The sequence below is a fragment of the Salvelinus alpinus genome, chromosome 10, assembly GCF_045679555.1.
Source record: "Salvelinus alpinus chromosome 10, SLU_Salpinus.1, whole genome shotgun sequence".
Classification (NCBI taxonomy): domain Eukaryota; kingdom Metazoa; phylum Chordata; class Actinopteri; order Salmoniformes; family Salmonidae; genus Salvelinus; species Salvelinus alpinus.
In genome coordinates, this window is record NC_092095.1 from 15972283 (window position 1) to 15999782 (window position 27500).

Consider the following 27500-nt stretch of genomic DNA (forward strand, 5'->3'; position numbering starts at 1 on the left):
TTCCAGAGACACATTTACGTCTCGAACAATAAAGTAATATTCTATTAGAAAAAGTAGGAAGGGATGTGCTACTAAGGTACACAATAGTACATTTTGGTAGACAGAAGGTGCTCTTTGGTAAAAGGGGTAAATTGGTCATCAAAAAGAAAGGAGGACCAAGGCACTCTTCATATAATTAATTAAAATGCCTTTATTTGTATGGCATGTTCAATAGAAACAAAGTTTAAAAACTGTGTTGCGTTTTGGCTGCATGGCCTTGGTCAGGGAGTACAAATATTCTATTAGTTTAATTCTTTACTAGCATTCTACCAATGTTCTCATGTTGCGTAAAGTAATAACACAATACAGAGTGTCAAATATTTTTCCTGGAATCGCCTCAATCTCATTTGGTTCAAATATGGAATCCAGAACGCAAGGCCTATTATTATGTAGTCATATGTTTCAGCTCTTAGAGCTCTGGTCTAGGATTAAAACACAGCAGAATAGATTTTTCATGGCTTTTAAAGTAGATGTGTCTGTTTTCTACATTGAAATTAGACAGTAACAGAAGACTGTTAGATAATAATCTGGTACAACATAGGCCTATTTTCAGAAGGTTGCCAGACAGTCTGTCTTCCATTTTGTAGTGTTCTCAGAATTGTCTTTCCTCTTAATTCCTTAGAAACCAAGAGATAACAATAGTGATGAGCTAAATAGATAATCTGGTTTCCTGTGAAGGCTCGTGTGCCCATTTCTTTGAATGTCTTTGTGCATTTCTGTTTGTATACGTGTGTATGAGAGCATGCATTTGAGTGTGTGTGTGTGTGTCTCTTTGTGTGTGTGTGTTTCATCAGTATCATGTCTCACTTGTCTCTCTCTCGCTGTCGTAGCAACCCAGCACCAGTAGACAGATGGATAGATGTGACAGGTACATCTGATTGGTCTGATAGAGTTGACCAGGGAAACACAGCTACAGCTGCTTCTTACCTCATTAGGCCAAACATTGATTCAGACCCCACGCCTCTTTCTCTCTGTGTGGCAGAAGGCTCGGTAGATGAGTGCTGGTAATAGAAGAGAATGAATTCTTATCACAGAGATGGGAAGGCCATTAACCCTAGCAGAGAGAGAGAGAGAGAGAGAGAGAGAGAGAGAGAGAGAGAGAGAGAGAGAGAGAGAGAGAGAGAGAGAGAGAGAGAGAGAGAGAGAGAGAGAGAGAGAGAGAGAGAGAGAGAGAGAGAGAGAGAGAGAGAGAGAGAGAGAGAGAGAGAGAGAGAGAGAGAGAGAGAGAGAGAGAGAGAGAGAGAGAGAGAGAGAGACGCAACATTGGACACTTTATGGAACGCAAGGCCTTCACTCTCATGTTGGAATTTCCAAGGCCTGAGGTTTTCTGCCTTTGGCCTAAAGAGCAGGAACCAGGAATTCACCAAATAAATAAGAAATACAGACATTGTCATTCTATAAGAAACATGGTATAGAGGAGATGGACCCACTGGTTGCCTTCTAGGTTACAGAGAGCTGGTAGTACCATCCACCAAACTACCAGGTGTGAAACAGGGAAGTGACTCAGGGGGTATTCTATTTTGATATTGAGCAGACCTAACTCACTCTATTAAATTAATCAAAACTGGAACATTTTACATTTGGCTAGAAATTCAAAAGGAAATGATCTCAACAGAGAAAATTGTCCTCCTGTGTGCTACCTATATCCCCCCACTAGAATCCCCATACATTCATGAAGACAGCTTCTCCATTCTGGAGGGGAAAATCAATCATTTCCAGGCCCAGGGACATGTACCAATCTGTGGCGACCTAAATGCCAGAACTGGACAAGAACCTGACACCCTCAGTACACAGGGGGACAAACAACTACCTGGAGGTGACAGCATTCCCTCCCCCGTTTGCCCCCCTTGGTACAACTATGACAACATAACCAAAAAAACGGGTCACAACTCCTGCAGCTGTGTCGCATGCTGGGTATGTACATAGTCAATGGTAGTCTTCAAGGGGACTCATACGGTAGGTACACCTATAGGTCATCTCTTGGCAGTAGTATTGTCAACTACTTTATCACTAACCTCAACCCAGAGTCTCTCAGAGCATTCACAGTCAGCCCACTGACACCCCTATCAGATCACAGCAAAATCACACTCTACTTGAACAGAGCTTTGCTCAATCATGAGGCATCAAAGCCAAAGGAACTGAATAATATTAAGAAACGCTATAGATGGAAGGAAAGTAGTGTGGAAAGCTCCCAAAAAACTATTCGGCAACAACAAATTCAATCCCTTTCAGACAACTTCCTGGACAGAACGTTTCACTGTAATAGTGAAGGTGTAAACTTGGCAGTAGAAAACCTCAACAGTATATTTGACCTCTCACCTTCTCTTTCAAATCTGAAGAAAATTAACAACAATGACAAATAGTTTGATGAAAGAAATTGAGAAACCTATCCAACCAAAAACATAGACACCCAGAAAACCTGAGCCTTCACTATGGTAAATCACTAAAACAATACAGAAATGCACTATGAAAAAAGAAGGAACAGCACGTCAGAAATCAGCTCTATATAATTGAAGAATCCATAGACTCTAACCACTTTCGGGAAAATTGGGACACACTAACGAAAGAACAACTCGAAGAGTTATCTATCCAAAATGGAGGTGTATGGGTCAACCACTTCTCCAATCTTTTGTTATAGTTATAGAACCCATTGCCCTTCATGGTTGTGAGGTCTGGGGTCCGCTCACCAACCAAGAATTCAGAAAATGTGGCAAACACCAAATTGAGATGCTGCATGCAGAATTCTGCAAAACTATCATCAGTGTACAACATAAAACAACAAATAATGCATTCAGAGCGAAATTAGGCAGATTCCTGCAAATAAACTAAATCCAGAAAATAGCCGTTAAATTCTACAACCACCTAAAAGGAAACGATTCCCAAACCTTCCATGACAAAGTCATCACCTACAGAGAGATGAACCTGGAGAAGAGTCCCCTAAGCAAGCTGGTCCTTGGGCTCTGTTCACAAACACAATCAGACCCCACAGAGCCCCAGGACAGCAACACAATTAGACTCAACCAAATCATGAGAAAACAAATAGATAATTACTAGACTCATTGGAACGAATTTACAATAAACAGAGCAAACTAGAATGCTATTTGGCCCTAAACAGAGAGTACACAGTGGCAGAATACCTGACCTCTTTGTCTGACCCAAACTTAAGGAAAGCTTTGACTATGTACAGACTCAGTGAGCATAGCCTTGCTATTGAGAAAGGCCGCCGTAGGCAGACCTGGCTCTCAAGATTTAACAATCTATGTGCACACTGCCTACAACACGAGGTGGAAACTGAGCTGCACGTCCTAACCTCATGCCAAATGTATGACCATATTAGAGAGACATATTTCCCTCAGATTACACAGAGCCACAAAGAATTCGAAAACAACCCCAATTTTGATAAACTCCCATATCTACTGGGTGAAATTCTACAGTGTGACATCACAGCAGCAAGATTTGTGACCTGTTGCCACAAGAAAAGGGCAACCAGTGAAGAACAAACACCATTGTAAATACAACCCATATTTATGTTTATTTATTTTCTCTTTTGTACTTTAACTATTTGCACATCATTACAACACTGTATATATATATATATATATATATATATATATATATATATATATATATAACATGACATTTGAAAGGTCTTTATGCTTTTGGAACTTTTGTGAGTGTAATGTTTACTGTTAATTTTGTATTGCTTATTTAGCTTTTGTTTATTATCTACTTCATTTGCTTTGGCAATGTTAACATATGTTTCCCATGCCAATAAAGCCCTTAAATTGAACATTGAATTGAAACTTGAAATTGAAATTGAGAGAGAGAGCATTCAAAGGGAAAACAAAAAGTCTTTCTCTCTGACAGGGTCACGTTAGTGAGCGTGTGTGATATGTCCACCTCGTGTGTGTGTGTGTGTGTGTGTGTGTGTGTGTGTGTGTGTGTGTGTGTGTGTGTGTGTGTGTGTGTGTGTGTGTGTGTGTGTGTGTGTGTGTGTGTGTGTGTGTGTGTGTGTGTGTGTGTGTGTGTGTGTGTGGATCAAACAGCCAGTCGGCCAGATGTTAATAATCAGGGGCTGAACAAAAATATTGGACAGAGAATCTTAAAAGACAAGGGGAGAGGGAGGAGAGGGGAAAAAAGTAGGAAAGGAATCTGTTTGAATCATTTTTCAATCCGGTAGTAACTCTTTCTGAGACGTACACACACGCATCTTCCTAGGGTTGAAATTAAACACCAACAAATGGGATAAAAAGTGTCCTTTCAGAAAGACACCGTAGCTTTAATCTCAGCTGTGTTCCTGCATATGATGTCACAGTAGCTAGAAGAATAATAGCTGTGTTCCTGCATATGATGTCACAGTAGCTAGAAGAATAATAGCTGTGTTCCTGCATATGATGTCACAGTAGCTAGAAGAATAATAGCTGTGTTCCTGCATATGATGTCACAGTAGCTAGAAGAATAATAGCTGTGTTGCTTCTGTACATCGCCTGGGAGACTTCCAGCCACAGAAAGGAAATGAAACTTGGGGGCTTGTCGTAATTAACAACAACAAAGGCGATTAGTACCAATGCTAATGCAAGACTTTTACCCAGAAGTCCCTTTGTCTTTGTTTTTGCTTGATCTGCCAGTTTGACTCAGTATTGTCGGAGACACTAGAAGCTGTGAGGTTGTGAAGAACCTTCTGGCCATGGTTTCAGATGATGTATGGGCGAGGGTGTATATCCCAGTGTGTGTAGGAGAGAGTACAGTTAGTTACAGTTCCATTTTATTATTTATCTTCATCAGAAGATACCTTTTATTTTCCCAACATTTAGCAGCCTAATCTAAGATTCAATCGCCAGCACAGAGAAAATGGCTTTTGTGTGTGTGTGTGTGTGTGTGTGTGTGTGTGTGTGTGTGTGTGTGTGTGTGTGTGTGTGTGTGTGTGTGTGTGTGTGTGTGTGTGTGTGTGTGTGTGTGTGTGTGTGTGTGTGTGTGTGTGTGTGTGTGTGTGTGTGTGTGTGTGTGTGTATATATGTGTGTGTGTATATATGTGTGTATGTGTGTGTATATATGTGTGTATGTGTGTGTGTGTGTGTGTGTGTGTGTGTGTGTGTGTGTGTGTGTGTGTGTGTGTGTGTGTGTGTGTGTGTGTGTGTGTGTGTTTTTTTTTCTTCTGTCTGTATAGAGTAAAACCCATCTCTAGTTTTCCCCGGCCCCATGGTCTTCCGGGAGCCTAGTTCTCTGGGTTGATGTTTAGTATTGTAGACATGCTGCACTAACCACATCTGGGGTACATCTGAATACTTGTTAAATATGCTGAAACACAGTTGGAAAGGTAGAGAGAGAAGGAAGGATAGAACGAGGGATATAGAAAGGGAGAAAGAGAGAGGTGGCAGACAGAGAGAGAGAGCAAGAAGGAGGGATAGAGCGAGGGAGAAAGAGAGAGATGGCAGTCAGAGAGAGAGAGCAAGAAGGAGGGATAGAGCGAGGGAGAAAGAGAGAGGTGGCAGTCAGAGAGAGAGAGCAAGAAGGAGAGATAGAGCGAGGGAGAAAGAGAGAGGTGGCAGTCAGAGAGAGAGAGCAAGAAGGAGGGATAGAGCGAGGGAGAAAGAGAGAGGTGGCAGTCAGAGAGAGAGAGCAAGAAGGAGGGATAGAGCGAGGGAGAAAGAGAGAGGTGGCAGTCAGAGAGAGAGAGCATGAAGGAGGGATAGATCGAGGGAGAAAGAGAGAGGTGGCAGTCAGAGAGAGAGAGCAAGAAGGAGGGATAGAGCGAGGGAGAAAGAGAGAGGTGGCAGTCAGAGAGAGAGAGCAAGAAGGAGGGATAGAGCGAGGTAGAAAGAAAGAGGTGGCAGTCAGAGAGAGAGAGCAAGAAGGAGGGATAGAGCGAGGGAGAAAGAGAGAGGTGGCAGTCAGAGAGAGAGAGCAAGAAGGAGGGATAGAGCGAGGGAGAAAGAGAGAGGTGGCAGTCAGAGAGAGAGAGCAAGAAGGAGGGATAGAGCGAGGGAGAAAGAGAGAGGTGGCAGTCAGAGAGAGAAGGAGGGATAGAGCGAGGGAGAAAGAGAGAGGTGGCAGTCAGAGAGAGAGAGCAAGAAGGAGGGATAGAGCGAGGGAGAAAGAGAGAGGTGGCAGTCAGAGAGAGAAGGAGGGATAGAGCGAGGGAGAAAGAGAGAGGTGGCAGTCAGAGAGAGAAGGAGGGATAGAGCGAGGGAGAAAGAGAGAGGTGGCAGACAGAGAGAGAAGGAGGGATAGAGCGAGGGAGAAAGAGAGAGGTGGCAGACAGAGAGAGAAGGATGGATAGAGCGAGGGAGAAAGAAAGAGGTGGCAGTCAGAGAGAGAAGGAGGGATAGAGCGAGGGAGAAAGAGAGAGGTGGCAGACAGAGAGAGAAGGAGGGATAGAGCGAGGGAGAAAGAGAGAGGTGGCAGACAGAGAGAGAAGGAGGGATAGAGCGAGGGAGAAAGAGAGAGGTGGCAGTCAGAGAGAGAAGGAGGGATAGAGCGAGGGAGAAAGAGAGAGGTGGCAGTCAGAGAGAGAAGGAGGGATAGAGCGAGGGAGAAAGAGAGAGGTGGCAGTCAGAGAGAGAAGGAGGGATAGAGCGAGGGAGAAAGAGGGATAGAGCGAGGGAGAAAGAGAGAGGTGGCAGACAGAGAGAGAAGGAGGGATAGAGCGAGGGAGAAAGAGAGAGGTGGCAGTCAGAGAGAGAAGGAGGGATAGAGCGAGGGAGAAAGAGAGAGGTGGCACTCAGAGAGAGAGAGCAAGAAGGAGGGATAGAGCGAGGGAGAAAGAGAGAGGTGGCAGTCAGAGAGAGAAGGAGGGATAGAGCGAGGGAGAAAGAGAGAGGTGGCAGTTAGAGAGAGAAGGAGGGATAGAGCGAGGGAGAAAGAGAGAGGTGGCAGTCAGAGAGAGAAGGAGGGATAGAGCGAGGGAGAAGGAGAGAGGTGGCAGACAGAGAGAGAAGGAGGGATATAGCGAGGGAGAAAGAGAGAGGTGGCAGTCAGAGAGAGAAGGAGGGATAGAGCGAGGGAGAAAGAGAGAGGTGGCAGTCAGAGAGAGAAGGAGGGATAGAGCGAGGGAGAAAGAGAGAGTTGGCAGACAGAGAGAGAAGGAGGGATAGAGCGAGGGAGAAAGAGAGAGGTGGCAGACAGAGAGAGAAGGAGGGATAGAGCGAGGGAGAAAGAGAGAGGTGGCAGACAGAGAGAGAAGGAGGGATAAAGCGAGGGAGAAAGAGAGAGGTGGCAGACAGAGAGAGAAGGAGGGATATAGCGAGGGAGAAAGAGAGAGGTGGCAGACAGAGAGAGAAGGAGGGATAGAGCGAGGGAGAAAGAGAGAGGTGGCAGACAGAGAGAGAAGGAGGGATAGAGCGAGGGAGAAAGAAAGAGGTGGCAGTCAGAGAGAGAAGGAGGGATAGAGCGAGGGAGAAAGAGAGAGGTGGCAGACAGAGAGAGAAGGAGGGATAGAGCGAGGGAGAAAGAGAGAGGTGGCAGACAGAGAGAGAAGGAGGGATAGAGCGAGGGAGAAAGAGAGAGGTGGCAGTCAGAGAGAGAAGGAGGGATAGAGCGAGGGAGAAAGAGAGAGGTGGCAGTCAGAGAGAGAAGGAGGGATAGAGCGAGGGAGAAAGAGAGAGGTGGCAGTCAGAGAGAGAAGGAGGGATAGAGCGAGGGAGAAAGAGAGAGTTGGCAGACAGAGAGAGAAGGAGGGATAGAGCGAGGGAGAAAGAGAGAGATGGCAGACAGAGAGAGAAGGAGGGATAGAGCGAGGGAGAAAGAGAGAGGTGGCAGTCAGAGAGAGAAGGAGGGATAGAGCGAGGGAGAAAGAGAGAGGTGGCACTCAGAGAGAGAGAGCAAGAAGGAGGGATATAGCGAGGGAGAAAGAGAGAGGTGGCAGTCAGAGAGAGAAGGAGGGATAGAGCGAGGGAGAAAGAGAGAGGTGGCAGTTAGAGAGAGAAGGAGGGATAGAGCGAGGGAGAAAGAGAGAGGTGGCAGTCAGAGAGAGAAGGAGGGATAGAGCGAGGGAGAAGGAGAGAGGTGGCAGACAGAGAGAGAAGGAGGGATATAGCGAGGGAGAAAGAGAGAGGTGGCAGTCAGAGAGAGAAGGAGGGATAGAGCGAGGGAGAAAGAGAGAGGTGGCAGTCAGAGAGAGAAGGAGGGATAGAGCGAGGGAGAAAGAGAGAGTTGGCAGACAGAGAGAGAAGGAGGGATAGAGCGAGGGAGAAAGAGAGAGGTGGCAGACAGAGAGAGAAGGAGGGATAGAGCGAGGGAGAAAGAGAGAGGTGGCAGACAGAGAGAGAAGGAGGGATAAAGCGAGGGAGAAAGAGAGAGGTGGCAGACAGAGAGAGAAGGAGGGATAGAGCGAGGGAGAAGGAGAGAGGTGGCAGTCAGAGAGAGAAGGAGGGATAGAGCGAGGGAGAAAGAGAGAGGTGGCAGTCAGAGAGAGAAGGAGGGATAGAGCGAGGGAGAAAGAGAGAGGTGGCAGTCAGAGAGAGAAGGAGGGATAGAGCGAGGGAGAAAGAGAGAGGTGGCAGTCAGAGAGAGAAGGAGGGATAGAGCGAGGGAGAAAGAGAGAGGTGGCAGTCAGAGAGAGGAGGGATAGAGCGAGGGAGAAAGAGAGAGGTGGCAGTCAGAGAGAGAAGGAGGGATAGAGCGAGGGAGAAAGAGAGATCAGTGAGTCAGAAAGGTTATTGCTGAGGGAGTATTACCACTTGACCTTGACTGAGTGGAGCACGGCGTTGTGTTTCAAAGCACCAGAGTCTCACACACACACACACACACACACACACACACACACACACACACACACACACACACACACACACACACACACACACACACACACACACACACACACACACACACACACAGACACACACATGGCAGGGTCAGTCTGTGATGTAGATGGCAGGGTCGATCTGTGGTGTAAATGGCAGGGTTAGTCTGTGGTGTAAATGGCAGGGTCAGTCTGTGCTGTAGATGACAGGGTTAGTCTGTGGTGTAGATGGCAGGGTTAGTCTGTGGTATAGATGGCAGGGTCGGTCTGTGGTGTAGATGGCAGGGTCGGTCTGTGGTGTAAATGGCAGGGTTAGTCTGTGGTGTAGATGGCAGGGTTAGTCTGTGCTGTAGATGACAGGGTTAGTCTGTGGTTGTGATGGCAGGGTCAGTCTGTGCTGTAGATGACAGGGTTAGTCTGTGGTGTAGATGGCAGGGTCGGTCTGTGGTGTAGATTGCAGGGTTAGTCTGTGGTGTAGATGGCAGGGTCGGTCTGTGGTGTAGATGGCAGGGTTAGTCTGTGGTGTAGATGGCAGGGTTAGTCTGTGGTGTAGATGGCAGGGTTAGTCACACACACACACACACACACACACACGTATGTTCTTTAGTATCAGTGTGATGCCCCCTGGAGGTGAAGTGTGTCTATAGCGTTCTGACACCTGGTTGGGGTAGTAACGACAGAGCAGTAACAGAGGAGGAGAGGAGTGAGGGATGAGGGAGGGGAAGACAGGGTTTAACAGAAGAGTAGAGTGGAGTAAATTATGAATAAGTGCTGTCAAAGGCAGATCGCTGTACTACACTCTTGGAAATGAGGGTGTGTGTGTGTGTGAGTGAAGGTGTGTGTGTGTGTGCATGCATGTGTGTGTGTGTGTGTGTGTGTGTGTGTGTGTGTGTGTGTGTGTGTGTGTGTGTGTGTGTGTGTGTGTGTGTGTGTGTGTGTGTGTGTGTGTGTGTGTGTGTGTGTGTGTGTGTGTGTGTGTGTGTGTGTGTGTGTGTGTGCGTGCCTGTCTGGGGCCTGTCTGCTTGGTCTTGATTAGGCTTCATCAGTGAACCCCTTTGTTGACCTCTCTGCCCCCCAACACACACACCGCACGTTATTCCTAACCCCCTTGTCTACTCTTCCAGGCCACTTCCTTCCCTCCCTCTCCCTCCTCCTTTTCTGTGAGATGTGATATGGCGTGGAGGGGCGGAGGGGTGGAAGCAGACAGAGTAACAAAGAAAAAGACCAGGCATCCTTTCTCTTTCCTTTATTCTTTCCTATTCTCCGTTGTTACCTCGTTACCTCGTTGTTACCTCGTTACCTCATTGTTACCTCGTTGTTATCTCATTACCTTGTTGTGACATTGTTTTTACCTCTCTGTTATCTCGTTGTTGCCTTGTTGTTATCTTGTTGTTACCTTGTTGTTGCCTTGTTGTTATCTTGTTGTTTTCTTGTTGTTATCTTGTTGTTATCTTGTTGTTTTCTCGTTGTGGCCTTGTTGTTACCTTGTTGTTGCCTTGTTGTTACCTTGTTGTTACCTTGTTGTTGCCTTGTTGTTACCTTGCTGTTATCTTGTTGTTATCTTGTTGTTATCTTGTTGTTATCTCATTGTTGCCTTGTTGTTACCTTGTTGTTACCTTGTTGTTACCTTGTTGTTTTCTCGTTGTTACCTTGTTGTTACCTTGTTGTTATCTTGTTGTTACCTTGTTGTTACCTTGTTGTTACCTTGTTGTTACCTTGTTGTTTTCTCATTGTTACCTTGTCGTTACCTTGTTGTTACCTTGTTTTTGCCTTGTTGTTATCTTGTTGTTTTCTGGTTGTTACCTTGTTGTTGCCTTGTTGTTATCTTGTTGTTTTTTCATTGTTACCTTGTTGTTACCTTGTTGTTGCCTTGTTGTTGCCTTGTTGTTGCCTTGTTGTTGCCTACTTTTTACCTTGTTGTTTTGGTTTTATAATTGTGCAACATCTCAGAGGACAAAATACGTCAGCAGACTTTTATCTTCTCTCTCTCTCTCTCTCTCTCTCTCTCTCTCTCTCTCTCTCTCTCTCTCTCTCTCTGTCTCTCTCTCTCTCTCTCTCTCTCTCTCTCTCTCTCTCTCTCTCTCTCTCTCTCTCTCTCTCTCTCTCTCTCTCTCTCTCTCTCTCTCTCTCTCTCTCTCTCTCTCTCTGTCTCTCTCTCTCTCTCTCCCTCTCTCTCTCTCTCTCTCTCCCTCTCTCTCTCTCTCTCTCTCTCTCTCTATCTCTCTCTGTCTTTGTCAATTTCAATTCAATTCCATTTAAATTCAATTCAATTCAATGTAAGGGCTTTATTGGCATTTAAAATATATGTTACCAAGGGAAGTAGATAATTAACAAAAGTGAAATAATCAATAAAACTTAACAGTAAATATTACACTCACAAAAGTTCCAAAATAATAAAGTAATTTCAAATGTCGTAATAAGTGCAAATAGTTAAAGAACAAAAGGGAAAATAAATATACATAAATATGGGTTGTATTTACAGTGGTGTTTGTTCTTCAATGGTTACCCTTTTCTTGTGGCAACAGATGACAAATAATTTTGGTGTGATGGCACACTGTGTTATTTTCCCCAATAGATATGGAAGTTTATCAAAATTGGGTTTGTTTTCTAATTCTTTGTGGATCTGTGTAATCTGAGGGAAATATGTGCCTCTAATATGGTCATACATTGGGCAGGAGGTTAGGAAGTGCAGCTCAGTTTCCACCTCATGTTGTGGGCAGTGTGCACATAGCCTGTCTTCTCTTGAGAGCCATGTCTGCCTACGGAGACCTTTCTCAATAGCAAGGCTATGTTCACTGAGTCTGTACATAGTCAAAGCTTTCATTAAGTTTGGGTCAGTCACAGTGGTCAGGTGTTCTGCCACTGTGTACTCTCAGTTTAGGGCCAAATAGCATTCTAGTTTGCTCAGTTTTTTTGTTAGTTCTTTCCAATGTATCAAGTAATTATCTTTTTGTTTTCTCATGATTTGTTTGGGTCTAATGGTGTTGATGTCCTGGGGCTCTGTGGGGTCTGATTGTGTTTGTGAACAGAGCCCCAGGACCAGCTTGCCGAGGGGACTCTTCTCTAGGTTCATCTCTCTGTAGGTGATGGCTTTGTTATGGAAGGTTTGGGAATTGCTTCCTTTTAGGTGGTTGCGGAATTTAACAGCTCTTTTTTGGATTTTGATAATTGGCGGAAATCGGCCTAATTCTGCTCTTAATGCATTAATTGTTTTTTTATGTTATAAACATAGGATATTTTTGCTGAATTCACATTGCAGAGTCTCAATTTGGTGTTTGTCCCATTTTGTGATTTCCAGACCTCACAACCGTAAAGGGCAATGGGTGCTATAACTGATTCAAGTTTTAGCCAGATCCTAATTGGTATTTCAAATGTTATGTTCCTTTTGATGGCATAGAAGGCCCTTCTTACGTTGTCAATTCAACGCTTGGTGGAAGTTACCTGTGGCGCTGATGTTTAGGACGAGGAATGTATTGTTTTTGTGTGCTTTAGGGCAACGGTGTCTAGATGGAATTTGTATTTGTGGTCCTGGTGACTGGACCTTTTTTGCAACACAAGTATTTTTTTCTAAATGTAATTTACTGTCAGGGCCCAGGTCTGACAGAATCTGTGCAGAATATCTAGGTGCTGCTACAGGCCCTCCTTGGTTGGGGACAGAAGCACCAGATGATCTTCAAACAGTAGACATTTGACTTCAGATTCTATTGGGCTCTCTCTCTCTCTCTCTCTCTCTCTCTCTCTCTCTCTCTCTCTCTCTCTCTCTCTCTCTCTCTCTCTCTCTCTCTCTTTGTTTCTCTGTCTCTCTCTCTCTCTCTCTCTCTCTCTCTCTCTCTCTCTCTCTCTCTCTCTCTCTCTCTCTCTCTCTCTCTCTCTCTCTCTCTCTGTCTTTGTCATTGTCTGAACAAGACTGAGTAATATATACATCTAAAGGTCCCCCTGCTGCGCACACACACACACACACACACACACACACACACACACACACACACACACACACACACACACACACACACACACACACACACACACACACACATCCTCTCTTTCTCCATAAACCCCCCTGTCCTTGTCCCCCTCCCTCCTCCTCCCTCCTTTCCTCCCTCCTACCTCTCTATCTGTGTGAAGGAGGGGTGAATTAGAATACGTCCCTGCACCAAAAATGTCATTTTCATTTCAGTCTGTGCTTCCCGCGGTGACGGGTCATATTTCATCCCACTGTCACAGACATATTAATAAAACATAAGGACCGGGGAGCAGCCAAAATCACAAACACGCACGCACGCACACACACACACACACACACACACACACACACACACACACACACACACACACACACACACACACACACACACACACACACACACACACACACACAGCCACAATTTTTCCTCTCAATCACTCGCCAGCATCTGCCATGAAAATATCATGCTGTATATAATTTCCACTTAATGTGATGATGCTTCAAGCAGAGTGGCGCCTGGACTGTGTGTTTGTGTGCTAAATATGAAAGGGTCAATTATATTATGTTTCCGAGAGGGACCCCTTTTACACACACACACACACACACACACACACACACACACACACACACACACACACACACACACACACACACACACACACACACACACACACACACACACACACACACACACACACACACACACTGCCCAAAGTGATTGTATGCAAATGTATGTACCACACCTAATGCACCTCTGTCTGTTTGCATGGTTATGATAATACATGTCTATTAAGGCAGAGAAGGATTGATGAGCAAAGCAATTTACAGACACACACACACACACACACACACACACACACACACACACACACACACACACACACACACACACACACACACACACACACACACACACACACACACACACACACACACACACAAGCACACACACGTACACACACACACATACACACACACACACACACACACGCATATACACACTCATACACACACGTACACATACATACACATAAATACACACACCGTTTTTTCATTTCCTCTGACACACACATTTATTTCATTTCTATCGTAGGAGTGTACCTGATAATATTCTAATTTTAACACATTTTGGGTGTGTGTGTCTGTGTCTGTATTTTTGTGTTTGTGTATTCAGTGGTGTTTTGTGTTGCGTGCCTGTTTGTGTCAGTCCTGGTTATCTGGTCTCTCAGTCTGCTGTGAATGCATTACAGAGTGAGACAGAGATGGAGGGATAAAAATAAAAGTGATGCAGAATGTAAGAAAGAATGAAAGAGAGAGAGAGAGAGAGAGACAGAGAGAGAGAGAGACAGAGAGAGAGAGAGAGAGAGAGAGAGAGAGAGAGAGAGAGAGAGAGAGAGAGAGAGAGAGAGAGAGAGAGAGAGAGAGAGAGAGAGAGAGAGAGAGAGAGAGAGAGACAGAGAGAGAAAGCTGGGGCTTGGCTAGGATAGGATTAAAGCTAGCTAACAATAGCCATCAGGGCACGGTCCAGCAGCCTAGTGTGCACATAGATGCAAAAAGTATCTTTATGTGTTTGTTTTTTACAGAGTGAAGCAGGTTATGCAGTCTTTTCTCTTTGTGTTTTTCAGAAGTGCCGTGTGATGTCGAAGACACTCTTCCTCCTCGCTCTTCCTCCAGGCCTGACCTTAATGACAGGGAGCAGGCTGACAGACAACACAGTAAGAACACACACACACACACACACACACACACACACACACACACACACACACACACACACACACACACACACACACACACACACACACACACACACACACACACACACACACACACACACACACCCATACCTTCCTTCCATCCATGTGTGTAGCATGTGAAGTCTTCAGACTGTGACCCTTTCTAATCACTCCCATCTGACTGAGAGAGAAAGAGGCAGAGATCGAGAGAGGGGTTACGGAGGATAAATTAGAGAATATCCACTGACCAGACCTCTCTCTCTCTCCCCCTCTCCCCACCATCCCTCTCTCTCACTCTCTCTCTAACTCTCCCCTCCCCCCTCTCTCTCTCCCCCTCTCCCCACCCTCCCTCTCTCTCACTCTCCCTCACCCCTCACCCCTCACCCTCTCCCCTCCCCTCCCTCCCTCCCTCCCTCCCTCCCTCCCGTCCTTCCTTCCTTCCTTCCTTCCTTCCTTCCTTCCTTCCTTCCTTCCTTCCTTCCTTCCTTCCTTCCTTCCTTCCTTCCTTCCTTCCTTCCTTCCTTCCTTCCTTCCTTCCTTCCTTCCTTCCTCCCTCCCTCCCTCCCCTCCCTCCCTCCCTCCCCTCCTTCCCTCCCTTCCTTCCTTCCTTCCCTCCCTTCCTTCCTCCTTCCCCACTCTCCCTCCCCTCCCCCTCCCTCCCTCCCTCCCTCCCTCCTCATACCTAGCTCCATAACTGTGGGTTCAGTGGACCAGAGGTAGTTCTGAGAGAGAGAGTAGGGGCTGTTAGTTTAGCTAGTCATCTATCTCTCATCTCACACAGGCACACATATACACACACCAACACACACACACACACTTACAGAGCTAATCATTTATCTCTAAGCTTCATCTCAATGACATTTCTGTCTGACTGGGACTAAAGTCAATGCATTTACACCACCGAATTACCACCAGGATCATTTAACACAGCCATCCCAACACACACACACACACACACACACACACACACACACACACACACACACACACACACACACACACACACACACACACATACACATACACACACACATACACACACACACACACACACACACACACACACACACACACACACACACACACACACACACACACATACACATACACATACACATACACACACACACACACACACACACGCTTTTTTGTAGACATCCAACACACGCTTATGTTAAGTGGAAATGTATGTTACATTTATTGCCAAGCAATTTGCTTTGCAGAATAACTGGAAATAAGTATCATCATTTTGTTGTTAGCTTTTATCTATAGTGAGTCTACTGCTGTATAGTCTGGTCTGACCTGGTGGCTTGTGTTTGGTTCTCCTCATATCCAAGGAGAGAGAGGGAGACAGAGAGGGAGGGGGGGGGGGGAGAGGGAGAGAGGGAAAGGGAGCTTCATTGGCATTGTCTTTTTTAATCCAGTGTCACTATAGATTAATTATAATCCATGTTACTTTTTCCATGCAAATGTGCCTTTGTGGATTAATTCCAGATTGCTTTGTCCAGTATAGAGAAGGAGCACGTCAGTGGCTTAGGAGTTTCTCTTTATAAATATCTTACTAAACAAAGACCATGCATGAAAATCAGCCTGTCAGCTAAGGAAATGACTGACTCTACCTGCTTCAAATTAGACTCTACCTGCTTCAAATTAGACTCTACCTGCTTCAAATTAGACTCTACCTGCTTCAAATTAGACTCTACCTGCTTCAAATTAGACTCTACCTGCTTCAAATTAGCGGAGAAATGAGTCATTGTTCTTCTGGCTGAATGTTGTTGAATTATCTTCTCGTAACATTTGAATTATTCAGATGAGAGAAACTAAATGGAAAAAGCAAACGAGATACAATGTGAAATATCTTAGATGAACAAATCTCTATTTGTTAAATATTTTAGATGAACAAATCTCTATTTGTTAAATATTTTAGATGAACAAATCTCTATTTGTTAAATATTTTAGATGAACAAATCTCTATTTGTTAAATATTTTAGATGAACAAATCTCTATTTGTTAAATATTTTAGATGAACAAATCTATATTTGTTAAATATTTTAGATGAACAAATCTCTATTTGTTAAATATTTTAGATGAACAAATCTCTATTTGTTAAATATTTTAGATGAACAAATCTCTATTTGTTAAATATTTTAGATGAACAAATCTCTATTTGTTAAATATTTTAGATGAACAAATCTCTATTTGTTAAATATTTTAGATGAACAAATTTCTATTTGTTAAATATTTTAGATGAACAAATCTCTATTTGTTAAATATTTTAGATGAACAAATCTCTATTTGTTAAATATTTTAGATGAACAAATCTCTATTTGTTAAATATTTTAGATGAACAAATCTCTATTTGTTAAATATTTTAGATGAACAAATCTCTATTTGTTAAATATTTTAGATGAACAAATCTCTATTTGTTAAATATTTTAGATGAACAAATCTCTATTTGTTAAATATTTTAGATGAACAAATCTCTATTTGTTAAATATTTTAGATGAACAAATTTCTATTTGTGAAATATTGTTGTTTGCATGGACATGTCCCAGAAATGTTGTGAGATTTGAAATGAGGGTTGGCCAATTTCTGTCATTCCTAGATGTTAGATTAAAATATATTAAACATATTAGCATATTTACAGTACTTATAAGACAACAGCTATGAGGTTTATTTTAATTTGAATCATTGCGTGGTGAATGTCTTGATCAATTTGTCAAATGTGACATCTTCTGCGTAATATTTATCGCTTATTAAAAACAGGAAGATGATGAGAAAAGAAAAAAGACAACCGATATAATAATTTGTTAATAATTTAAATATATTTCATTTGCCCATTGTTCCCCTTATAAACATCGAGGTGCCTCTGTCTGTGTAACTTAGTGTGCTGCCGTTTGCTGGCTGTGCTGCTCTGTCTCTGGGACTGTATAGTTCAAAGTGTGGCTTTCTAATGTTATCAGGTGACCCTGAGGTCAGGCTAATGCGTAACCTTATGCCACTAGGCCTCTAAATCAACCTCCCTCCCTCTCTATTTCCCTCCTCTCTTTCTCCCTGTACCTCTCCCTCCCATCTCTCTCTCTCTCTCTCTCTCTCTCTCTCTCTCTCTCTCTCTCTCTCTCTCTCTCTCTCTCTCTCTCTCTCTCTCTCTCTCTCTCTCTCTCTCTCTCTCTCTCTCTCTCTCTCTCTCTCTCTCTCTCTCTCTCTCTCTCTCTCTCTCTCTCTCTCTCTCTCTCTCTCTCTCTCTCTCTCTCTCTCTCTCTCTCTCTCTCTCTCTCTCTCTCTCTCTCTCTCTCTCTCTCTCTCTCTCTCTCTCTCTCTCTCTCTCTCTCTCTCTCTCTTTCTCTCTCTCTCTCTCTCTCTCTCTCTCTCTCTCTCTCTCTCTCTCTTTGTCAGGGGAAATGTACTACCCAGTAACCTAAGCCCCTCTGCCAGATCTCAGGATTGCTAAATTGAATAGTAAATCCAACCTGTCTTGGACCAGCAGTCTCCTTTTAATTGACAAGAGGTTTCTTATCAACAAAATAAAAGTTATTTCATTTTCAGCTGACCTCTAGACAAAACTGTACTATTCAAGTTTAGACAATGTATTTATGCTTTATATATCTATAAAGGAAAATGTGATTACACAATATAACACATCAACATCTAGTTTATGTGAAAATGTTGCAGAACGGGCGAACGCAGAAATATGTTTGTGAGAAAACCATTATCAGAGATTCTGTTGTTGGCGTTTTCTTTTGAGCACCAATTTAGGACAGAATTATCCTGATGTGTTTAAAAGAGGACTGGATTGGACACACTGGTGTGTGTGTTTGTATCTGTCTACGTGCGACACACTGTGTGTTTGTGTACGTGTGAGTGTGAATACACTTGGTGACCTACCATTGACAGTAGTAAATGAAGATGGGTGGGTAGCATGGTTGTTGTTCTCCCTTGCACACAGTCTGAATGTCATAAATCACCTTTTGATGTATCTAATCAGCCAACGTCCTGCTGCAGTCAGACATTTACCATTAGAGGAAGAACCATGTTCTAGCTGGGCTGCATCGGGACACGCTGAGAGAGGGAGGGAAAGTATGAGAGTAGAAAAAACGGGGGGGGGGGGGGGGGGGGGCGACGACAACAGAGCAGAACCACACGTTTTTTTTCTCCTTAAGATGGCCATGTGCCAGACATTCTCTGGGGGAGGAAACCCCCCCCCCACCAAAAAAAAATGAATTGGAGAGAATCTGGACACTTTGTTTTTTTCACTGGTCATTAAGTGTGAGGCTCAGAAACAAAGGAGAATGAGAGCGTCTCGCTCTCTCTGTTTCACTCCCCCTCTCTCCTTCCCCCTCTCTCTTTCTCTCTCTTTTCTTCATGACCATTCAGGGGCCGAGGAAGAAAAAGCCAATGTGTTAGAAAGTGATAGGGAGCAGATCATTATATACCAGCTATCATGTAGACTCCATAGATTGATAGGTAGAGTACATGATTGTTTTCCTGTAGATAATGATCTCTCGAGAAAGGCTTTATGTAATTACACTTAGGTTATGGATAAGAATCTATAGTTCTCAATTCCACAGTGTGTGCTTTAAAATGGCTGCATGCATATGATAGATTGGTGGAGCTCCCCACTTATCCCTGTGTAAAATAGTTAGAGATATTCCATTTTGTCCATGTTCAAGGTGACATGGGAGGGAGGGAGGGAGGGTGAGCCCGGCTCCAACTGGCCAATGAGGTGCTAGGGTTTGACATGGCTCAAACACACACACAAATACGAACAAAAACACTTACGGTACATCCACACGCAATCAAAGACACACACACACACACACACACACACACACACACACACACACACACACACACACACACACACACACACACACACACACACACACACACACACACACACACACACACACACACACACACACACACACACACACATAATTTATGGCTGTATCTAAGGATGAAGGTAATTAAACATTTCTCAGCTGGCAGTAGCGTCTGCTAAATACAACCATATCTCTCAGCATTGAGCCGCAGCCATGTAAACCACCTCCCCACCTCCAACCTTAACCAGGAAACAGCTTGGATATTTAGCATGATGCGCTTGTGTGTGTGTGTGTGTGTGTGTGTGTGTGTGTGTGTGTGTGTGTGTGTGTGTGTGTGTGTGTGTGTGTGTGTGTGTGTGTGTGTGTGTGTGTGTGTGTGTGTGTGTGTGTGTGTGTGTGGAGGAAGAGGGGGATATATGTTATGGTATAATATTACCATAACATTTGAATGAATGTCTTGCTGTGATTATGAGGCTGGTTTAATGTTCTCTCTGTTTCTCCATGTCTTTGGGGCAGAATGACTCAATGTATAGGAATGACAATTAGGAGTCTGATACAATAGGTCTACACTACTAGCCCCACAGCCAATGTCTGTCACAACAGATTTGTAATCACCACACGTGATTACAGCTGCACCATCGAGTGCGTCCTGACTGGTTGCATCACTGCCTTGTATGGCAACTGCTCAGCCTCACACTGCAAAGCACTACAGAGAGTAGTGCGTATGGCCCAGTACATCACTGTACATCAACCTCTATACCAGGCGGTGTCAGAGGAAGGCCCTACAAATTGTCAAAGACTCATGCCACCCTAGTCATAGACTGTTCTCTCTGCTACCGCACCGCAAGTGGTACCGGAGCGCCAAGTCTGGGTCCAAGAGGCTTCTAAACAGCTTCTACCCCCAAGCCATAAGACTCCTGAACAGCTAATCAAATGGCTACCCAGACTATTTGCATTGCACCCCCCTTCTTTTACGCCACTGCTACTCTCTGTTATTATCTATGCATAGTCACTTTAATAGCTCTACCTACATGTACATATTACCTTAATTGCCTCAAGTAACCGGTACCCCCGTAGATTGACTCTGTACCGGTACCCCCTGTATGTATAAACCTATTGTTATTTTACTGCTGCTCTTTAACTACTTGTTACTTTTATTTCTTATTTGTATTTTTTAAACTGCATTGTTGGTTAGGGGCGCGTCAGTAAGCATTTAACTGTAAGGTCTACACTTGTTGTATTCGGCGCATGTGACTAATACATTTTGATTTGATTTGATTTGACATGTCATCTATATTTTAATTTGATACAAATGTAATTTTTTTATTAATTCACCATTTTCTTTGCCTTCTTCCATTGATTTTACTTATAATATATATATTTTTTTTTATAACAGAGCTACAACATAATTTAAATATTTTCCTCTCTTCTGTTTTAGGTGTGAACTCTCTGTCTAAAGAGTCTCCTGGATCCAACGCTGTGGGTAAATGTTCCATGCTCCAAGAGAAACAGAATGACAGCCCGCCCAAAAGGCCCAAGTCTGCAGAGGGGAAGACCAGCGCTAGTGAGCAGGTATGCTAGGCTAACCGCTAATGCTCCATGATAAACCAACATGGAAAGCTATCTTAAACCATTTAGCAGGTATGCTAAGCTAACCGCTAATGCTCCAAAATAAAAATCCAGGCAAAGCTAACTCCAACCCATTCCAGTTAGCAGGTATTCTAAGATGTCTCAGAGAATAATGTGCTGTCAACAAAACTAAAATAGTTAACCCCAAACGCATTCCCCACTGACAGAACACTTAAACATCCCCTATAGAACATTCTCACTCCTTTGTCTACCTGCATCCAATAGGCAAGGCTAAAGCCCTCTCCCAGTCCCCCTCACTTTGCATTTCTTTAGAAGGTATGTGTTTTTAAATTAGATTATGAAGTATTAGCTTGTCTTGTGGAGGGCCCAGAGTGGAAGGTAGGCCTGCGTCATTTCAGAAATGGATTACATTAAGGCAGGTGGCTGGGGGCAGCCATTTTAGGAGTACTCCCTGTAATGAGGCCTAGGCGGGAGACGGAGAGGCGACACCTTTGTCATCTCTAATCTCCTGATTAGAAATTCCCTCCAATCATATTTCCCACTAATAAAATTGCACGAGTTGAGGGGCTTAAGTGCATTTAAAGGAAACGAGGTTGATCTACATTTTGTGTGTAAAGGTAAAGTGAGATGAGAGCAGAGGGGGAAGAAGGGGGAGGGAGAGCAGGGTTTTGTTTAGCTGAGGGGATATTCACTTCATGGTTCATGTTTTATCCTCTTCGGAGCACTCTGTCATCTAATGTTCTTAGTGCTGTTAAAAGTAACGTCGTGTTTTTACGTGTTTGGGTTTGGAATGTTGGAAAGCTGTCTCACCAAGACCAGTAGTGAAAGGAAAAGCAAATTTGCTCTAGATTAATTCTGTTTCTGAAGTAAAAATACAGAGGTGATGAAGACTGGTAAACCATAGACACACCTTGTTCTTGTCCATCTCTAATCTTTTATTTTCCCACTAATAACCATAGCAAGCTTTGTCTCATCTCTCCCAGTGCCCCTACTGTAACTACAGGAGTAAAGACGCCAACAGGTTACAGCTCCATGTGGTATCCCAGCATTCCATGCAGCAGCCGGTGATCTGCTGCCCACTGTGCCAGGACGTCCTCAGCAACAAGATCCACCTGCAGCTCCACCTCACACACCTGCACAGTGTGGCTCCGGACTGTGTCGACAACCTACTCATGACTGTATGTGGAAACACTACATAACTTTACAAAATGTTGGCAGAAAAACTGCTTGGAGTACAAACAACTTATCCTATTCAGATTACTATCTATTTAATGTTGTGCTGATTGCTGGTGAGAAAAATGCTGAGAAAATGTTTAATTTGCTTCTAATGGCGTTGCACATACAGTACATTTTCCTCAAGGTTTAAAAGTTTTCTAAAGAGTTTTTTAATCCTTTTTAAGATCCGTGATGTTGACATGATACATTGAAGAATGTGTCCAGTGCTCCCTACAGTCCCTTATTAACTAGCTCTGGGCAGTGCTGTCACTGTGCAGTCCTATAAAACATTTCCCATGCATTTATCCCACTCTCCCGAGAATATGTCATAAACTTGACAGTTGTCGTCCTCAGGGAAAAAGCTAATTCCGCTTTCTGAAAATTATCTATTTTTATTGGCGAGATGCAAGTTGAAAAGTACACTTGCTCAACATGTTTTTAATATTTAATACTAAACTCCTTAATTACTGCACTTTAACATTTTATAATATGATTTTATTACGATGCATGTTGCATTTAGGGATACGTTATTAATAAGATCATTAAATAGTTTTTGTTGTCTGACTTTGATAGGTGGCTGCGCCTGATGTGATAGTGCCCAATAACATGATGCATCCTTCACCTGGACAAGACAACGCTTTGTCTCTGATGGAAGCTCCTCTCTCTGAGACGTCTGGAAAGCCCACAGGTACGCAGAGCTTGTCTACCACTGTTACAATACTCCTGCCGGTATAGAATGTACTATTCTGAGTTTTTTCGGAAAGTAAATGTCCTTGGGTTGTAGAAGGGCCCTGCTACACAAATGGAACAAAATATTAATTATCTTCACCAGACATGTTTTACGTTTCCAGAGTTGGTAATCAATGCATTTGTACAATGTCTTTTGTTCATGAATTCCATTCTATTTTCATTCTCCTTTCTCAGGGAACAGTTCCAAGGACCAGATGAACAGCACAGGCCAAGGCAAGAGTGAAGTAGACCTTCTACGAGAGGAACTCAAACCCCCCAAGGAGGGGTCTGAAGCTCCAGACTGGAAGAGGTCCGGTGGGGTTGGGCAGGATCGAAAGAGCCCTGACTCCCTCCAGGATCATCTGAACAACCTCCAGAGACGCCAGCAGCAACAGCTCTCAGTCTCTGACCGCCACATCTACAAATACCGCTGCAACCACTGCAGCCTGGCCTTCAAAACCATGCAGAAGCTGCAGATACATTCCCAGTACCATGCAATCCGGGCAGCAACCATGTGCAGTCTCTGCCAACGCAGCTTCCGGACATTCTTGGCGCTCCGGAAGCACCTGGAGAACGGACATCCGGAGCTGAGCGAAGCCGAGGTCCAACAGCTCTGCGGCAGCCTGCCGGTAAACGGAGACTTCGTCCCTGAGAGCGAGGCCAGGGCCTACGAAGAGGCACAGCAGGCCTTTGAACAGGAAATGGATAAAGACGATGAGCTGGACCTGGAAGAAAAGGCCAGCTCAACAGGAAGTGACAGTAGCTTGTTGCTAGATGACATGGGAGCTGAAACAAAGCGAACCCTCCCATTTAGAAAAGGCCCCAACTTCACCATGGAGAAGTTCCTGGACCCGTCCCGGCCATACAAGTGCACGGTGTGCAAGGAGTCCTTCACCCAGAAGAACATTCTTCTGGTCCATTACAACTCCGTCTCTCACCTGCACAAGCTGAAGAAGGTTCTCCAGGAGGCCTCCAGCCCGGTTTCTCCTGAGACCAACAACAATGCCGACAACAAACCATTCAAATGCAATATCTGCAACGTCGCCTACAGCCAAAGCTCAACCCTAGAGATCCACATGAGGTCTGTGCTGCATCATACCAAAGCCAGAACTGCCAAAACAGAGACAAGCAGCAGCAGTAGCAGTACAGGGAGTGGGAACACTAGTGGCGTGGCTCCATCCTGCATCCCAGCCCCAACCGGACAAGGCAACAATGCCAACTCAGAAACTGCTAGAAGCGTGACGCCATTGCTTAACAAAGAAAATACTGTAGATGCCAAAGAATCCAACAACAGCAGCAACAACGCAAAGCACACTACTGATCATGTCTCTGCACAGCAAAGCCATCAGAACGCTCAGTCCCAAGCTCAACTACAGATGCAGCTCCAACACGAGCTCCAGCAGCAGGCTGCCTTTTTCCAGCCCCAATTCCTCAACCCGGCTTTTTACCCCCAGTTCGGCATGACCCCAGAGGCTCTGCTTCAGTTCCAGCAGCCACAGTTCCTTTTCCCCTTCTACATCCCAGGGGCAGAATTCAACCTGAGCCCAGAGCTGGCACTTCACTCAGCCGCCGCCTTCGGGATGCCGGGCTTGACTGGTTCTTTCCTGGAAGACCTGAAGCAGCAGATGCAGCAGCAACACCAGCTACAGCAGGCTCAGGCGCAACAGCAACAACAACAGCAGCAGCAGCAGCAACAAGCATCCCAGTTGCAGCTCCAGCAGCAAAAAAAACAGCAACTGCAGAGCCACAAGCCCAAAATCGAGCCCAATGCTGTGTCAGTGTCTGACATACATATGTCCAGAGAGGCAGAGGAGCGACTGGAAAAACAGGAGAGCAAAGCCAAGATGGAGAATGGAGGGGATGGAGTCAGTGAGGGAGGAAAGGACACAAAAGACAAAAAGTCCAAGTTTCCTGAGCCGCTAATTCCTCCTCCACGTATCGTGTCAGGAGCCAGAGGAAATGCAACCAAGGCCCTTCTGGAGAACTTTGGATTTGAGCTGGTCATCCAGTACAACGAGAACAGGCAGAAAAACCAGAAGAAAAACAAAGAAGGAGAACAACAAAAACAACAACCACAACAACAACAACTGGAGATCAATAACGACAAGCTGGAATGTGGGATGTGTGGAAAGCTCTTCTCCAACATGCTTATTCTCAAAAGCCACCAAGAGCACATCCATGGACAGTTATTTCCTTTTGGAGAGCTGGAGAAGTTTGCCCAGCAGTACAGAGAGGCCTACGACAAGCTCTACCCCATCAACCCCCCTTCCCCCGAGACTCCCCCACCTCTGCCTCCCCTTCCTCCTCCCTCACCAGTCCCAGTGACCACCCAGCAGCCTCCCTGCACCTCCATGAACAAGCCCCAGATCAAGGCCCCATCCCCTGCCCCAAACCAGGCTCCACAGACCCAGCCACCACCCCCACCTCCCCCTCCTCCACCACCCTCCGCATCCCCACAGATGCAGCCTTCCATCCCACTAGATTTCTCCCTCTTCCCCCCTCTGATGATGCAGTCCATCCAGCACCAAGGGCTACACCCTCAACTCACCATGCAGCTGCCTACAATGGACTCCCTGTCCTCGGATCTCACCCAGCTTTGTCAGCAGCAGCTAAGTCTCGATCCAAACTTCCTGAGGCAGTCCCAGTTCAAGCGCCCTCGAACCCGCATCACGGACGACCAGCTGAAGGTCCTCAGAGGGCACTTTGACATCAACAACTCGCCCACTGAGGAGCAGGTTCAGGAGATGGCTGATATGTCCAGCCTCCCCCAGAAAGTCATCAAGCACTGGTTCCGTAACACCCTCTTCAAAGAGAGGCAGCGAAACAAAGACTCTCCTTACAACTTCAACATTCCACCTATTACCACGATGGAGGATATTAGGCTGGAGTCCCAGTACAGTACACTGGAGTACTACAGGACTGATGCCACCATGAACAAAAGGTCCACCAGGACAAGGTTCACTGACTACCAACTGAGGGTCCTACAGGACTTCTTCGACACAAATGCTTACCCGAAAGATGATGAGATTGAGCAGCTGTCCACCGTGCTCAACCTGCCGTCAAGGGTCATCGTGGTGTGGTTCCAAAACGCCCGCCAGAAGGCCCGGAAGAGCTATGAGAACCAGGCAGATGCTAAAGACAACGAGAGGAAAGAACTGACAAATGAGCGCTACATCCGCACCAGCAACATGCAGTACCAGTGCAAGAAATGTAGTGTGGTGTTCCCACGAATCTTCGACCTGATCACCCACCAGAAGAAAACGTGCTACAAGGACGAGGATGAGGAAGGGAATGAGGACAACCAGTCTGAGGAGTACATGGATATAGGAGAACCATGCGCAGCCAAGCACCCTGAGTTATCCAAGCATCACCATGGAACAGCCACTAGCTCAGGCTCCAGTTCCCCTCTGATGCCCTCCCCTCACTCCAACCTGGAAAAGACATTCCCCAAGCCTGAACCGCCGTCTGAGCCCAAGCCTAAAGATCCAGAACCTGCCCCTTCTCCAGTTATGATAAAGACTCTACCGGACCCCAGACCCTCCAAGGCCTCCACCCCTCAGCCACCCCCTCAGAAGACCCCCCAGCCCCAGATGTCCAGACCCCACTCCCAGCCTCAGTCAGCCACCATCCCCTCCAGCCCCCTCTCTCTGGCCCTCTCCTCCCTCACCAACAGCCTCTCTCCCCAGATGCTCCAATACCAGTGTGACCAGTGCAAGATAGCCTTCCCAAGCATTGAGCTATGGCAGGAGCACCAACATATGCATTTCCTGGCAGCCCAGAACCAGTTCCTCCATTCCCAGTTCCTGGAAAGGCCCATGGACATGCCCTATATGATCTTCGACCCCAATAACCCTCTGATGACTAGCCAGCTTCTGTCTGGAGGACTCCAGATGCCAACTCAAAGCGGCTCTGGTTTGTCCTCAGGTCCCTGCTCTGGCTCCATGAAGAGAAAACTAGATGAGAAAGAGGATGGATCCAATGAAAAAGATAACGGAAACATGACTGAAGAACAGCACAGAGACAAACGTCTCAGAACCACCATCACCCCAGAACAACTAGAGATCCTCTATGACAAATACTTGCTGGACTCCAACCCCACAAGGAAGATGCTGGATCACATCGCCCGTGAGGTCGGCCTGAAGAAGAGAGTGGTGCAGGTGTGGTTTCAGAACACACGTGCCCGAGAGAGAAAGGGACAGTTCAGAGCATTGGGGGCCTCCCAGTCACATAAGAAATGCCCTTTTTGCCGGGCGCTGTTCAAGGCCAAGTCAGCTTTGGACAGCCATATCTGCTCTAGACACTGGCATGAAGCCAAACAGGCAGGATTTAGTCTGCCAAATAGCCCAATGATGAACCAAGATGATGGAGGCGAGAGCCCGCACAAGTACAACTTCTTTGAGTACTCGCAGCTGCCCACCAAGACTGAGCCGAATGAGTACGAGCTGCCCGCAGCTTCCTCAACGCCAGTCAAACAATCTGAGGCACCGTTAAAAAACTTAATGAGCCCTTCATCCTTAACAGCAGAAAACTGTGATGAATCTGAAGGGCTTAACATTAATTCTGCAGAGGCCTCATCCTACGACATCAATAACAAAATGGACTTTGACGAGACCTCGTCCATCAACACGGCCATAAGTGACGCCACCACTGGAGATGAGGGC

The 27500-nt window shown here is 45.3% G+C and overlaps 1 protein-coding gene across 2 annotated transcripts in view; it reads left to right on the forward strand.

Annotated features, from left to right (window-relative positions):
- The window catches only part of LOC139531548 (zinc finger homeobox protein 4-like), a 165503-nt gene that overhangs the window by 132102 nt on the left and 5901 nt on the right, over positions 1–27500 (forward strand). For both annotated transcript variants that reach the window (XM_071328080.1, XM_071328081.1), the window contains exons 7-11: positions 14372–14461; positions 20744–20877; positions 21879–22073; positions 22684–22798; positions 23035–27500. The exon at positions 23035–27500 is cut by the window's right edge and continues 934 nt beyond it. In XM_071328080.1, coding sequence (XP_071184181.1) covers positions 14372–14461; positions 20744–20877; positions 21879–22073; positions 22684–22798; positions 23035–27500 — 5000 coding nt within the window. The remainder of the gene's footprint in view (positions 1–14371; positions 14462–20743; positions 20878–21878; positions 22074–22683; positions 22799–23034) is intronic.